The sequence below is a fragment of the Notamacropus eugenii genome, chromosome 2 (assembly GCF_028372415.1).
Source record: "Notamacropus eugenii isolate mMacEug1 chromosome 2, mMacEug1.pri_v2, whole genome shotgun sequence".
Classification (NCBI taxonomy): Eukaryota; Metazoa; Chordata; class Mammalia; order Diprotodontia; family Macropodidae; genus Notamacropus; species Notamacropus eugenii.
Genome location: NC_092873.1, coordinates 155938151 through 155953853, shown reverse-complemented (window position 1 = coordinate 155953853; position 15703 = coordinate 155938151). Strand labels below are relative to the sequence as shown.

Below are 15703 nucleotides of genomic sequence, written 5' to 3'. Positions count from 1 at the left end.
AATTAATTTTAATCTATATTTCCACTGCCTCTTATTGAATGTGATTTTGCTGCATCATGACCTAAAAAGGATGCATTTACTATTTCTACTTTTCTGCATTTGATTGTCAGGTTTTTATGCCCTAATAAATGATCAATTTTTGTGTAGGTGTCATTCCCATTCAGTTTTCTTCAGAGATCTATCATATTTAACTTTTCAAGTATTCCGTTCACCTTCTTTCTTGTTTATTTTTTGGTTAAATTTATCTAGTTCGGAGAGGGAAAAGTTGAGGTCCCCCAGCAGTATAGTTTTATTGTCTATTTCTTCCTGTAACTCATTCAACTTCTTCAAAAATTTAGATGCTTTACTATTTGGTTCATATATGATTCTATTGTCTATGGTACCTTTCAGCAAGATATAGTTTTCTTCCTTGTTTTACTTTTAATTAGATCTATTTTTGCTTTTTCTTCGTCTGAGATCAGGATTGCTACCTCTACTATCTTTGCTTCAGCTGAGGCATAACAGATGCTGCTCCAGCCCATAACATTTATAACATTTACTACTTGGTGTATCTCTCTGCCCCAAATGTGTTTCTTACAAACAACGTATTGTAGGATTCTGGTTTTTAAACCATTCTGCTGTTTTTGTTTTATGGGTGATTTCATCCCATTCACATTTATAGTTATGATTCCTAATTGTGTATTTTGCTCCATGCTATTTTTGTTTGTTTATGCCCCCTCTCTTTTACCCCCTCCCAAATCCTGTCCTTCCTCACAAATGTTTTGCTTCTGTTCACCACCTTCTCCATTCTACCCTCCCTTTTTTCAGTCCCACCCTCCATGCCCTGCTGTTTTCTTCATCCTGTTTTACTTCTCTATAGGGTAAGATGGATTTCTATATCCAGCTGAAGTGTATGTTATTCCCTCCTTGAGCCAATTCTGATGAGAGGAAGGTTCAAACTTTGCCCACCACCCTTCTCCCATCTTCCCCTCCACTAGCTCTTTCACACTATGCTATCTTCTCCCTCCCTATTCTCCCAGTTCAGTCTTCCTTCTCATCCCTTTATTTTTCAGTTTTGGTTATCCTCCCATCAAATTCACCTTATGTCTGCATCCTTATCGAATTGCCCCTATAGAAATAAAATTCTTAAGGGTGACAAATATTATCTTGCTTTATAGAAATATAAACAGTTTAACTTTATTGAATCTCTTATGTGTTTTCTTCTTTCTTTTTTTTTAACCTTTTTATGTTTCCCTTGAGTCTTGTATTTGAAGATCAAATTTTTCATTCCACTCTGGTCATTTAATTAAGAATGCTTAAAAGTCCTCTATTTCATTAAATATCCATTCCTCCCCCACCCCACCCCCCAAAGGATTATATTCAGTTAAATGGTTCTTGGTTATGATCCTAGCTCCTTTGCCCTCCGGACTGTCCAAGCCCTCTGGTTCTTTAATGTGGAAGCTGCTAAGTCTTGTGTGATCCTCACTGTAACTCCACAATATTTGAATTGTTTCTTTCTGGCTGCTTGCAGAAGGGCAGGGCCTCACTGGTGGATTGTCCTAGGGTTTGCAGCCTCACTGCAGGTCCTAAATCACTCCTTTACCACCCCAGTGAAACAGACCTTTCCACTGAGCTGGTACACTGCCTCCTTCCTCCTAAATCAGTTCTAGGGTAGTTTCCAAGTTGTTTGTAGGGGAATGTAGAAGGGCCCCAAGGAGTTCCTGCCTCACTCCACCATCTTGGCACTTAAAGTCGCCAACTTCTGAACTTGAAAACAAAGAAATATGATTGGTAGTTATGCAAATGTTGGTGGTGATATAGAACAGAATTAATTACAACATGGAATCAGAATCAATTTGGTTTTCTCAACAGATAAGTGGTAAATTGTATCCAGTGGACATGGAGTTTTGAAGTCCTGCATTCAAACTTAGCCTCTCCTGCTGTGTAGCCATGGGCAAGTCACTTCACTTCTATCTGCCTCATTTTCCTCATTTGTAAAATGGAGATAACAATAGTGCCTATTGGCCAGGGTTGTTATGAAGATCAGGTGAAATATTTATAAAGTGCTAGATAAATGTTGGTTGTTATTATTAATGCTACTTGCACATAGTTCTAGTGTGAACGCCATGAATTAGGTGCTGGTACATGTTTGTAGTTGAAATGATTACTGTGATGGCTACACATCAAATCACAATGTTTTATGTAATGTATCTACAGATACTGTAATGTGACCCATAATTTGCTGGGACTTCAAATTATTTACTAGGGTGTAGACTTGCGAGCTATATTAACTAGTGGATGAATGAGGGAAAATTCACTTCAGAACATTAAACATCCAAATGCCCAGAACCTACTTCACATCTCATCTAACCATCCACCAGGATACCAGGTTCTGCCCAGCTTGAGAATTTTGCCAGAGTGGCATTTCAGCCTCCTCTTCCCCACAAGGAATAGGAATCCAGCCTGGGACTAAGCTGTTCCCATTGGTGGGTGAATGGCAAATGATTAAGGATTTGTTGTTTACTTTGTGCCAGGTACTGTGAACTGTAGATTTTCACACTGACAATTTTACAACCTTGTATCAAATGGTATTTCTTGGCTCCCCTACGTGTGTTGTATCCCCCTAGTACATTAGGAAGTCCTTGAAAGTCAGAACCTTCACCTTTACATTTGTATGCCTGTTGCTCAATGTCAAAAAGTCTGGAATTTAACTGTTCAATCAATGCTTGTTTATTGATTGATAGGCTAATGTCAATTTGAGAAAAATACTGTCCTTGAAGTAGGTTTTGAGGCCTCATCCTCAATACAAGTCCTGTGGGGTTAGATATGAATTTTTTTTTGGAGGGCAAGTTCCCATCAGAGGTAAAATACGAGTTACAATTTTCTAAGCCTGAGTCAGATATCTATCTGGAACAGTAGACTTCATATCAACACTAAACACTGGACATCAAAAGAACAGTACTGGGGTACTCTGGCCAATGCTCTTAGCTAGGTATGGTGGCCATAACCTCAGTATGAACTAAAATAATAGCCTATCCCTTATCAAGGAGAGGCTTTTTAGTCACCACATGTTATTAGGAACACAGAATCATAGATGCAGAGATGCAAGGGATCTCAGAGGTCATCTAATTTGGCCTTCTACCTCATTTTAAGATAAAGAAACTGAAGCCCAGGGAGGTTAAGAGACTTGTCTAGTAGCCTAATGTCAAACAGGTGTAAACCTGAACACAAAGGATTGAATACAGGTCCTTTCATTCTAAGTGAACTTCCCACTTCACCCTATCCCACTTTAGATGGGAAGAGCCAGCAGATATCCCCAAAGCACAGAAGTCCAGAAGAGTAATAAGAGGAAGCTAAGAAATCATGAGACCAGTAGAGAGACCCAACAGAGCCACTGTGCCCAACACAGATGACACATCTAGTGGAATAGAGCAGTAAATAGTGATCTCACCAGAAGACAGCAGGACTTCCACGTGGTACCGAAGGTAGGTTTCCCTATCCATGCATGGATGCTAGCCACAGCGGTTTCTGGCATGGGCCTCTTCATACATGTTCCCAGAGCACTTATCCCATACATGTATGGTCTAGATGTTTGGTTCAGTCTCATGTGTATTTTCTGCATGTGTTCCCTTCACTGGTGGGGTACAACTTGTGGGAAAGGATAGTCCATATCTGTAAGGTATGATTGAAAGTCTGAGGCTAATCACATAATAAATGCAGGCAACTGAAATAAAGTAAAAAAGACAAAAATAACACCTCCAAGTGATTCCACCTAAAAGGGTTTTCATTAATTTGCATGGTAAACCAAAAGAATCTTGAGGTTGAGAAAAACCGATGCGAGTGGGAAGGGAGGGGCAGGACAATGCCAAATGGCTGCAGTTTTGCAATCTTGGTGCAGTGAGACCAGGGAGTTAATTTCCAGCACAAATTATACCTAAAGTATACACTACCCCCACACACCTGATAGGATTCCACACTAATAGAGAACACTGGGGAATAGGCCTCGAAGGGGCAGCATGATGGTAACACTAGTACTGTAGCATCAGTGGCGTTTGCTTTTCCCTCCATGATAAAGTCTTGGTCAGACATGTTGCTGGTAAGTATGCTTCTCCACAGTCTTCCCTAGCTGTGCTTACTTTTCTCACAAAGGGTATATTACTGGGAGAGCATGCCCAAGGTTTAAGTAATGTTTTATTACTACACTTCTTACTTAAGGCAATTTTACATGTCTTTCCTTTGAAAATAATCACATTCTCTAACAACAAAGTAAATGTATTGTTAGGAGTTCTTGACCAACTGGATCCAACAGGCACTGGTCCAGTGGATCCAGATTCAAAGAGAAACCTTGGATCTGAAGTAGTAATCTGGGGGATGGGGAATATCACCATTTGAGGTTGAGGACTTCCAAAGGCACCATATGTGCATAGTTACTTCATTTGCTATGCTGTTTGATTAAATGTCTTTTCTTTCAAACTGTGCCCTCTGATTGGCCAGCGTAAGTGAACCAATTGGTGGAAACTCATCAGTTACGGTCTTGAGTGGGTGCTGATCCACCTTAGTGCCTTGTATGAGGGTGGTTTTTCTTTAACCCTTTTGTGAGGGGGAATTCCCTAAAAACCATATGAGAAGGACAAAGATTGTCTTCCAGGGTAGGAAAATATGCCCAAATAGAACCAACTGGAAAGGTTTAACCTGGAAAAAGACTTTGAGAGAAGCTTATAGCTGTTCTCAGTTATGAGAAGGGCAATGTATAAGGGGATTAATATTGTCCTCCTTGGCCCCAATGGGCAGAATGAGGAGGAATAAGAGCTGGAAATTGCAGAGAAATAGATTCAAGTTCCTAACAACTAATGCCACCCCAAAGTGGAATGGCTGTAGGGAGCTCCTCCTCACTGAAGTCTACTTGTGAAGGCTGGAGAATCACTTAGAGGTAGACGCTGTAAAGGATGTTCTTGTTCAGGAACAGGCTGGACTGGGTGGCCTAGAGGCCAGTCCAACTCTGAAAGTTTGCTACAGAAGAACACACTTTATTTTTGGTGCTTGTGATTTCAAAAACTAGAAGTTAGCTCACTTTCAGACTGGGCTGTAGGAAATCTAGCAAAGACACGGAAATAAATAGAACAAGTAGATTTTGAGTCAATGCAACATTTATTATGTAGCTACTGAATACACTTGTACTGGGGATACAAAGATAAAAAATGGCAGTCCCTGTTGCCAGGGATGTCACATTTTAGAGGGAGCAGAGGGGAGTGGAAGCAAGATAGGACACATACACTAATACATTTACAAAAGGGAAGAGGAGAAAGGAGAGATCTAGACAAATTGTACGAGGAAAATTGAGAAGATAAAATACTTTTTCTTTACTAATAATAATCTTTATCCCAAGTAGGTAAATGGCAAATAGTATCCCATTCAACAGACAAGAAAACAAGTACATTTAAGTTTAACATTTGAGAGTAATAAGTACACTTTTGATATTTTTAAGAACACTATATGAAAAAATTCACTTATTACACCAACATAGTTTCACTTACAGAAAAAAACCTGAAAAATGATTCTCTGAAAGTTTAATAAAAAGTGAATAGCTTTTCGTATAAAGACATGACACTTAAAACAAGCATTTCCCTCTCCCCTTCCCCCGCTTCCTAAATGGTCAGAAGATTTTAGGATTTAGAGTTAGATGAGCTAGATCAACTAACTCAGAAGTTCTTTAACCAAGTATCTGAAAACTTGTCTTCAAAAAATATTTTAATTTTGATAATTATTTCAATATAATTGATTTCCTTTATAGTTCCATATATTATATTTTATTCATTAAAAAATTTATTCTGAGAAGGCTTCACCAGAATGGTCGATGACACAAAGAAGGTTAAGAACCTCTAGTGTAGACCGATATTAATTTTATAGATGAGGAAACTGAATCCCAGGGAAGTTAAAGGACTTGCTTAAGGTAACATAACATTAAGGAGCAAACCCAGGATTCAAAACCAAGTCTTCTGACTCCAAATTCAGTGTTCTTTCCCCCACATCATTCTGGTGTAATGCTGGACTAAGCCATCCACAATATTTAACATGGATTTACTGCTGCACAAATGACACAATTGTGTTGGCCAAAGACACAATTTCAGCTTATGGCCATGTTAACAGGGTAGGAAGCTTACTGTCCTGCTTAAGGATTTAACTCACAACAATGGGCTGCTCATTAGCACCATATTCTAAACTAAGGAGATAATCAGGCCAGGGAATCAGTCGGAATAAAATTCTGCCAGAATCTGCCCATATCCCACACTTGCTATTATTCTGAAAAAATTCTGCTCCTTTCATTTGTTTGCCATTGCAATCTTAGCTTACTTGAGCTAGGATGTTAGCTCAGCCTTCCATCCTGATCACTGCTGGGAGACAACGACCCTCTCTTCTTCTACTCCCAAAATGCTATGTTTTGCACTTCTCAGATGTACCTGAGAAGTATATTGGCTGTTTTATCTGTTTGTCTTTATCCCTTTCCAGTCTGTGAGCTAATTCTGCATCTCTCTTGAGGGAGGACTTCACAGGCACAGCATTCCAGTAAGAGTACCTGATGTTTACCTGCAGATTACACAGCAGCCCTCAGACTAAGTCTTTCTGCATCTTCCTGCCGCCTCTGGGCTGCCCCTTGATCCACACCCTGGATAGTGGACTTGCTCTCACTTTCAGGTACTTTACAAGATCTAGAATGAACAAGAAGGCTCCTGCAACAGTTTAAAAACCCCAGATCTCCTTTACCTGTCCAAAAGTTCCCCACTTGGCAGCTGGTCAGAGCACAGCAGATTCCCTGTGATGGTTGTGGTTTCCTAGAGCTGTTAACAATCCCAAACTGAATATTTACAATGGTCCTAGTAACCTAGAGTCTCCAAGGGTGCCTGATGGCATTCACACTAATAAACGAACACATATTTCTACATATCTACATTGTGTCTAGCATGGACTGTGTTTGGTACTACATCAAATACAAAGAGAACAGAAAACTAAGACGACAGAGGGTTCCTAACGACCCAGAACTCAAGAAAGCAAAGCAACTTAGCGCTAGAAATTCATGAAGTGGCAGAAAGTCACTAATCCTTTAAATGATGGGTACTATTTCTAAGAGGTAGCATTGTCTAGTGGTTAGAGGGCTGGCCTTGAAGTTTGCAAGACCAGTGTTCAATTCTGCCTCTCCAACTTACTAGCTTTTTGATCATGGGCAAGTTCCATAACTTCTCAGATTAAATGTTAAATGAATTGTTGACTTTTATCAGTGGAGGGACTTTCCACATTAAGAGTTTCCTAATAAAAATAGCAGGTCTACACTGCATACCTCCATTTCTACCCCCAAAAAAAGGGATGAAAAAACCAAAAAAAACTTGTTTCTATGCTGCAGCAGCTAACACACAAAATGAATTCCATTTAAGCTCAAGTTATTATTCTTAGTGGAACGAATAACTTGAGAAACTGCAAATGCTGCTCTGTGAACATATTTTTAGTCATCTTAACTTTTGCTTTCAATGCCAAATAACATCTGGAAAATATGTTCACTCCGATGCTTTTTGAGGAATTCCAGGAACTTGCCCAGATCCATGTGGTAATCATGCCTGAAATTACCATGGCTCTCAAACTGCAATTCCTCAAAAGTCTGAAAGATGCGCAGCTCATCCCCATTGGTTTCTGTCTGCACACTCTCAGCATGCTTGCAGGAAATATGCTTCCAATTAGGATACCTGATCGTGTGCCAGAATTCCTCACACTGCTCTTTCTTGCCCTCCACACAAATTATACCTGGCTTCCCTGTCAGAAAAAACCCTGTCAGATTTAGCCGTTTCGCACAGTCCCAAATCCTCTTTCGCAGTTCTGGACGACATATCTGGTGGCTGTAGATCCACATTCGGTGGAACGTGATCTTCACAGGCTTCACCTTCACAACCGGTTCAGAAAAGAGCTTGCTCCTCCGGAAATAGGGACCACCATTGTCCCGCAGCCACTGAACTGCGGCACACACGCACAGCTCGCCAGCATCGAAGGTTGTGATGTAAGCAGTGAGATCTTGATTGAGCAGCAGCTGCTGTTTTCTGTCAAGCGAATATGACCTCCCAAAGAGCTGCAGTTTCGCATTTGGGTAGTTGTGAGGAAAGGCAACCTGCAATTCAACATACCCCTAAAAGGTGAAAGCAAATACACAGCTCATGAATACTGGCTATTCCCTTTTCATGAAAGTTCTAAAAATATATAAAGTACTTTGCAAACCTTAAAGTTACATATCAATGTTAGGTATCATTGTAGTTGGCACAGGTACATTTAAAGACAGTGTAGCATACTGGATAAGCCAGGCAACTCTGAAGTCTCAAAGACTTGCATTCAAGCCCTGTTTCTGGCATACAAAGTATGATGAAGTCAAAGGTACTTTGTTAAGGTACTGGAGATGGAAAGATGAAAACTAAGTCCCTGACCTCAAACAGGTGAGATTCAAATACCAAAGCTACCCTTCAGAAGACACACAAAACTCCATCAAAAGTTTCTGCTCATAAAAATATTTCTTCTTTTTAGTAACCACGCTGCCTCCTGGGTTAGAGATAATCCTATGTTCCTGAAAGCTATCGTCCGTGCAGCTAGAAAGGCTCTGACTGTGGATCAGGTTAAAAAAAAATGCAGTGTAGCTATTAGCCAAGGCCAGCCTTGAAGAAGCTCACCACCAAGATGGCTAAGGAGTACATGGGTTTTTTTTTTTTTATTCTAGTAACTTTAAAAGTCCATCAATAAGAAAGATCTGTACTGCCTACTTCAAAAAATGTTGTGAGGAAAGTACTCTGATCATCTTAGAATATTACATAAAGAAATGTGAGTTATCATTACAACAGAGGTATTTCAATGTTCATTACAAGTGGAAGCAGCTCCACGAATGTATAGGAGCAGGCTAGAGATGGAGGGTGCCTTATCATCTTACTGAGAACAAAGCCTAGGACTAGGTACTCTTTAGAATATGCAGAATATTGCATCTTAATCTTTATTTTAATTACAACAAATAATCTGAATACTTAGATTTCCTAAGTCTTATTTGTTATACCCTCTTTCATCACTGCTTTTTAAAAGATATTTACATCTATTTTCTCTGTGTTTGCAAAATTTTCTTAGTTTCCTACTTCTGTACTTCACTGTGGGTTCTGGAGGAAGTTATAAGGTAGAAGTAAATTGTACAGTGTTGGAGGAAGCTGAAAACTTTGAGATCCAGCCCCAAAGGAAACCACAATCAGAGGGGAAAGAGTCAGGAAGTGAGTTATAAGGAAAAGAGGGGGGGAAACTGAAAGTATCAAACATTTCTGAAAGGAGAAAACTCAGAGATCCTAAACATAAAAAAAAAAAAGAGAAAACACCAACATAGAGAGAAACATGGCTTCCAGAGTAAACAGAAAGGAAAGATGGATAATGAAGACAACGAGAGAAATCCATTTTAGACAGAGGCACCAAAAAATGAAATCTAAGAACTAAGGAGTAAGAGGGGGCAAAGCCAAGGTAACATAGCCAAGGCAGTAGCCCGGCAGTTCCAGGGCAGAGGAGCCCTTGTACTCTGTCACAAGGGAGCAGGGACCCTGGTTGTAGTTCTGAGGCAGAGAGGAATACTACTATTTGCAGCAGCAGCACAGCAGGGGACTTGGTCATAGATCCAGGGCCAAGAGGAGCCTAGCATTTACAGTTATAGGAGAGCAGCGGCCATTTTGGAGTAAGGACCATAGGACAGAACAGGGAGGGAATGACCATTCCTGTTTCCTGGATCCCACCACCTTGGAAGCACAGAAAACCTGAAGACTCCTAGAACTAGTTCTAAAAATAGCACCATGAAAAAACCTGAAGCTTGGGATGGTGCCTCTCCAAAACCAATGAATAAACTGGCTAGAAAAATGAGCAAACAACTACAGAAAAGAATTTAACCATAAAAAATTACTATGGTGGAAGGGAAGACCAAGACATATTCAAAAAAAGGCAATAACATGAAAAAAAGTTACCAAAAAAAGCCTTAAAGAAAATGCTAACTTGACAGAAGCTCCACAAGAATTCTTGAAAGAGTATAAAAAAGGGGTAAGTGTGGAAGAGGAAAAAGTGGGGAAAAATGAAAATGATGCAAGAAAATTATGAAAAGAGAATAAAAAGACTGGTGAAAGAAGTACAAAAATTCATAGGAAAAAAACTGCTCAAGTAGAATTAGTCAAATGGAAAAGGAAGCACAAAAAATACTGAAAAAAAATTCCTTAAAAATTAAAATTGGGCAAGTTGCAGCTAAATTACTCCATGACACATCAAGAAATAATAAAACAAAGTAAAGAGAATGAAAAAATAGAAGAAAATGTGAAATATCTTACTGGAAAAACTGATCCGGAAAATAGATTGAGCAGAGGCAATTCAAGAATTACCTGAGAGACATGATAAAAAATCCAGACATCATATTTCAAGGAATTATAAAGGAAAACTGTCCTGATATCTAGAATAAGAGGGTAAAAATAGAAACGGAAAGAATCTACCAATCACTTCCTGAAAGAAATCCCAAAATGAATGTTATAGCCAGGAATATTATTACTCCTGGAATGTTACAGGCAAATTTCTGAGCTTCCAGGTCAAAGAGAAAACACAGCAAGTTGCTTGAAGGAAATCATCCAAATATTATGGAGCCACAATTAGGATCACACAATATTTAGCAGCTTAAAGCACCAGAAAGCTTGGAATATTATATTTCAGAAGGTAAAGGAGCTAAGATTATAACCCAACAAAACAGAATATAATCCTTCAGGGGGAAAAACGGATATTTAATGAAACAGAGAACTTTCAAGCATTCCTGATGAAAAGACTACAGCTGAATAGAAAATGTGACATCCAAACACAAAAACTCAGGAGAAACGTAAAAAGGTAAACATGAAAAAGAAATCTTAAGAGACTCAATAAGGTTAGACTGTTTACATTCCTACATGGGAAGATAATACATATCACTCCAAATAACTTTATCATTATTAGGTCAGTTAGAAGGGTCTACATAGAGAAAGGGCATAGGTATGAGTCAATTATTTTGGGGTGATCTCAAAAAGAAACAGATGGGTGAGAAAGAGGGAAATACTAGGAAAAGGGGGAAGGGAGAGGAATAATGAGGAAAATTATAACACATAGAAAAGCATGCAAGGAAGAATTTTACAGTGGAGGGAAAAATGGGGGTGGGAGTAGGTTAATACTTGCATCTCACTGTCATCTAAATTGGTGCAGAGGGAAGAATACATATACATTCTCATCGAGGTATAGACATTTCTCTTACCTAACAGGGAAGTTGGAGGGGAAAGGGCTAAGAGAAATGGGGAAGGGACTATTATGAGGGAGAGGAATAAAGGAAGCAGTGGTCAGAAGCAAAACAGACTTTTGGGGAGGGACAAGGTAAAAAAGGAACAGAAGGAAATAGGATGGAGAGAGATACACAGTTAGTAATCACAACTGTGAATGTGAATGGGATGAACTCACCCACAAAACGGAAGCAGATAGCAGAATGGATTAGAAACCAGAATCCAACAATGTGTTCTATGTAAGAGACACACTTGAAACAGAGAGACACACACAGAGTTAAAATAAAGGGCTAGAGAAGAGTCTATTATGCTTCAGCTGAAATAATATAAGACAGTGGTAGCAATCATGATCTCAGACAAAACAAAGGCAAAAAAGACCTACTTAAATAGGATAAGCAGGGAAACTATATTTTGCTAAAAAGTACCATAGACAATTAAGTAGCATGAAAAATTTCTCACATTAAGGCCTTCTTTCTCAAATATATGGGGAACTTAGTCAAATTTATAAAAGTAAGAGCCATTCCCCAACTGATAAATGGTCAAAGGATATGAACAATCAGTTTTCAGAAGAAGAAATCAAAGCTATCAGTGTTCACGCAAAAAAAATGCTCTATATCACTGTGTGTTCGTCCTTCATTGCCGAAGAAGACCACACCATCAGAGAAATGATGACACGACTTGCACTTGACTTTGTTTTGAGTGAGGGAGGGCTGTGCAGGTCACCAGCCTCACTTCTCCTCCAGAGCCATCTGAATCCCGTGACCAGGTGTCCATCAAGATGACTGGAGATGACCCAGGCTGAGGCAGTTGGGGTTAAGTGACTTGCCCGGGGTCACACAGCTAGGGAGTGTCAAGTGTCTGAGGTGAGATTTGAGTTTAGGTCCTCCTGACTCCTGCACTGGTGCTCTATCCACTGCACCACCTAGCTGCCCCCCTCGGAAACAACAAATGCTATAGGCTATGTGGAAAAATAGGTACACCAATACATTGTTGGTAATATTGAGAACTGGTCCAACCATTCTGGAGAACAATGTGGTACTGTTCCCAAAGGTCCATCAAATGGTGCATCATACCTTTTGAACCAGCCATACAACTGTAGTACTAGGTCTACAGCCTCCAGAGATCAAAAGGAAAGAAAAAGGTCCCATGTGTTCAAAAATATTTATAGCAACCCTTCTTATGGTGGCAAAGAATTGGAAATTGTAGGGATGGCCATCAGCTGGGGAATGGCTGAACAAGCTGTGGTACATGATTGAGATGGAATACATGATTGTGTGGGGGGAGGTAATTTCAGAAAAACCTGGAGAGACCTATGCAAAGTGAACAGAAACAGGAGACTATGGTACGCTGGAACAGCACTACTGTAATGATGCTCATGATGTGAAAGATTTAGCTATTTTTATTAATTTTAATGATCTAAGAAGATTACAAAGGACTCATGGTAAAAAAATGATATTCCCCTCCAGAGAGAGAACTGTGAACTTTGAGTGCAAATTGAAGTATAGTTTTCTTTCTTCATTTTTCTTGCTTTTTTGGCAACATGGTTAGTGTGGAAATATGTTTTGCATGATTTCACATGTATAACTGATATCACATTTCTGAGGCAGGAGAGATGGAGAGAATAAAGAACTAAAAACAAATCTTTAAAAGGATGTTAAAAATAAATACATAATAAAAATTTTAAAACAAGGTGAAAAACCCTAAGGAACAGGATTAGCTGAAAGGGAGGGAGAAAGGGAGAACTAGAGGCGAGGGGAAGACAGCCAGTAAGAACAGAGACACCTTAAAAAAAGATTCAAGTAAAAGAAATGCATATAACAAATTGTTTAAAACAGAAGAGGAAATCTTGAAATTGAATATCTTCTGTCGACAATATTAATGCATCTATGATAAGAAGGGAAGTGGTCACATGAGGAAAAAACCTTTGTAACAAATTTCTTTGATAAGGGTTTGGTATCCAAGATATAATTTTTAAAATATATAATACACAGACATGTATAAATTCATACATACATATATAGCACACACATACATATATGATTAATAGATTTAATACATATGAATACATATCAAATAGATATTAACAGATAAATTGTCTAAGGATATGAACAGTCCTGAAAAAAATTGTATTTCCAACCACATAAATGCTCCAAATCACTAATAACAGGAGAAAAAGAAATCAAACAAACCTGATTTTATTACATATCCTAAGTTGGCAAAAATGACAAAAGATTTTAGAGGGATTGTGTAAAGATACACCAATACGCTGCTGATGGAGCTCTGAAATGGTAGCATCATTTTGGAAAGCAATTTGGAATTACGTAAAGTCACTAAAAATGTCACTTTTAGTCTAAGACTCGACCAATGACGTGAAAAAAGTCCCCCCCACGCTTCCCCACATTTACAGGAGCACTTTGGCTAGGCAAACGGCGGTCCAGGAACGCAACGGAATATCACTGCGCTGTGACACATGACGTGGGACGCATACAAAGAAGCCTGGAAAGATCTGCACGAATTGATGCAGAAAAGGTAAGGAGAGCCAAGAAAATCGTGCACGTCCGAAGAACAAGGCGATGGGCCCAAATTACAGGCTGAGCAGGACTTCAGAAGCGTGAGCTATGCCCACGTCCCCAAGCTATGCCCCCTGTTTCAACGTATAAATCAGTTGTGCAGATTGTTTTTTCTCTCCAAAAAACACCGGGGGGGGGGGGGGGGGAAGGGATTCATGGGATATTATGGTCATGTAAGAACCAGAAAATACCCACAAAAGCCTGCTTTTAATAGAAAGGTGATTAAAAGCCCAGGTTTTCAGCAATCGCTCTCCCTGCGTCTCCCCAAGCCCCAGCACAACCCTACTTCGTGCGCTGTCACCGGCTCTAACAGGCAGAGTCCGGACTAGACGGCTGGAGCCTCACCTGGTAGTCCGCGTAGACCATGATCACAAACCCGATCCGGGGGGGCAGGGGTCCGCTGGGGTTCTTCAGGTAGGACTTGACGCGCCTCAGCGCATTCGGGTCCTCCAGGCACACCTCCCCTTTGTTCGGGAACATGGAGCACAGCATCTCTATCTCCAGCAGCTGCAGCTCCAGGCACTCGGTGACCGAAGCGGCCGTCATGCTGGGGAGCCTGGAGAGCCGACCTCCTGCGGGGGGAAGAGGGCCACAGCAGCCGCGCGGCCGGCGCTTTACCCCGCAGCCCCGAGCCCCGCACGGGCACCTGCGGGGTCCGCGCCGCGGCCGCCAGCTCCCCCCCCCGCCCAGGCCCCCCGGACGGCCCCCGCCGCCCCCCACCCCCACCTTCGGCTGCCTCTCACCGCGCTACCGACTGCACCGACCGCGGGCTACCCCAGCTGCCTCCACCGCTGCAGATGATCCGCCGCCGCCGCCTCGGCCACCGCAGCGCCCTCGGCCACCGCAGCCGCCTCCGGCACCGCGGCCCCCTCCGGCACCGCGGCAGCCTCGGCCACCGCAGCGCCCTCCGCCACCACAGCCCCCTCCGGCACCACAGCGCCCTCCGCCACCGCAGCGCCCTCCGCCTCCGCCACAGCTGCTGCTGATGCGTTCACCTCTGCAGCCGCCGCTGCTCTGCGGCCAGACGCCGCAGCCCTCCAGCTGTCGCCCGCCGCTCCGCCCCCGCTCTGCCTGACAGGGTGGGGGCGTGGCCACAGCCCGGGCCTCACATCACACTACGGAGTTTTCTCCCCAATAGGAACCAAAGGCGGCCCGGGCCCCCCAGCGCTCGAGGGAGGGGGCTCTGCGGCTCTGAGCCGCTCGCTGCGGACCACGGGCGCCCAGGAACGTGTGCTAGACACGGGAAGCGCAGGGGCGAGAGCCCCCGTGTGGCCGGGACAGCGGGACCTATCGCGTCACTTTCACTAGTGTCTCGGTGTCCTGTTCTGTAAAATGGGGCGATGACGATGGGGGTCTCACTAGAGCGGGGATGGGGTGAATGCAGACAGCATTTATTGAGCGCTTGCTAAGTACAACGCGTCACGCTAAGGGGGCACAAACACAGAGGTGAGAGCTCCTGCCCTCCGCGATCGGAAAGGGGAACACCAGTGCAGGAGCTCGGCTTGTAGGGCCTTCAGGAGCTGCTCTGGCACTGCCCAGCTCCATCGGCCCTGAGCCCTTAACAGAGCTCTGCAAACACCTGCGGACTGGGGCGAGAGCAGGCTCCACCGGGAGGGGCACAGCAGTCTGGCCCTCTTTCGCACCTCCTTCCCTCCCTTTGATCCAGCCAAGATGCGGCCTTTGAATTCTCCTTTCCATCATTCCCTTCTAACTCCATGTTCAAAAATCTGTTCTCTCTGGGCAAAAAATGGGCTCGGTTGCCATGGTTACTTCCAAGCCTGAGTCTCCCTAGCAACGACACTCACTAAAATGGCGAAACTGAAGGAGAGG

The 15703-nt window shown here is 42.1% G+C and overlaps 1 protein-coding gene across 2 annotated transcripts; it reads right to left on the bottom strand.

Moving 5' to 3' along the window:
* Window positions 1–5108: 5108 nt before the first annotated feature.
* RWDD2A (RWD domain containing 2A) lies at window positions 5109–14746 on the bottom strand. Of its 2 annotated transcripts, none has more exons than XM_072642701.1 (3): window positions 14617–14746; window positions 14219–14445; window positions 5109–8146 (listed from the first exon to the last, which is right to left on the bottom strand). In XM_072642701.1, the coding sequence occupies exons 2-3, from the start codon at window positions 14417–14419 to the stop codon at window positions 7484–7486; spliced, it is 864 nt and encodes a 287-aa protein (XP_072498802.1). In that variant the 5' UTR covers window positions 14420–14445; window positions 14617–14746; the 3' UTR covers window positions 5109–7483. The 2 variants fall into 2 exon arrangements, with proteins under 2 accessions (XP_072498802.1, XP_072498803.1); XM_072642702.1 differs by having other exon boundaries at window positions 14600–14676.
* Window positions 14747–15703: the final 957 nt, after the last annotated feature.

Excerpts from the sequence above, each read along its gene's own strand:
- RWDD2A (XM_072642701.1), bottom strand. The coding sequence starts at position 14,419 with ATGACGGCCGCTTCGGTCACCGAGTGCCTGGAGCTGCAGCTGCTGGAG. Across the intron at positions 8,147-14,218 it reads TGGTCTACGCGGACTACCAG|GGGTATGTTGAATTGCAGGT; the intron begins GTGAGGCTCCAG and ends TTCACCTTTTAG.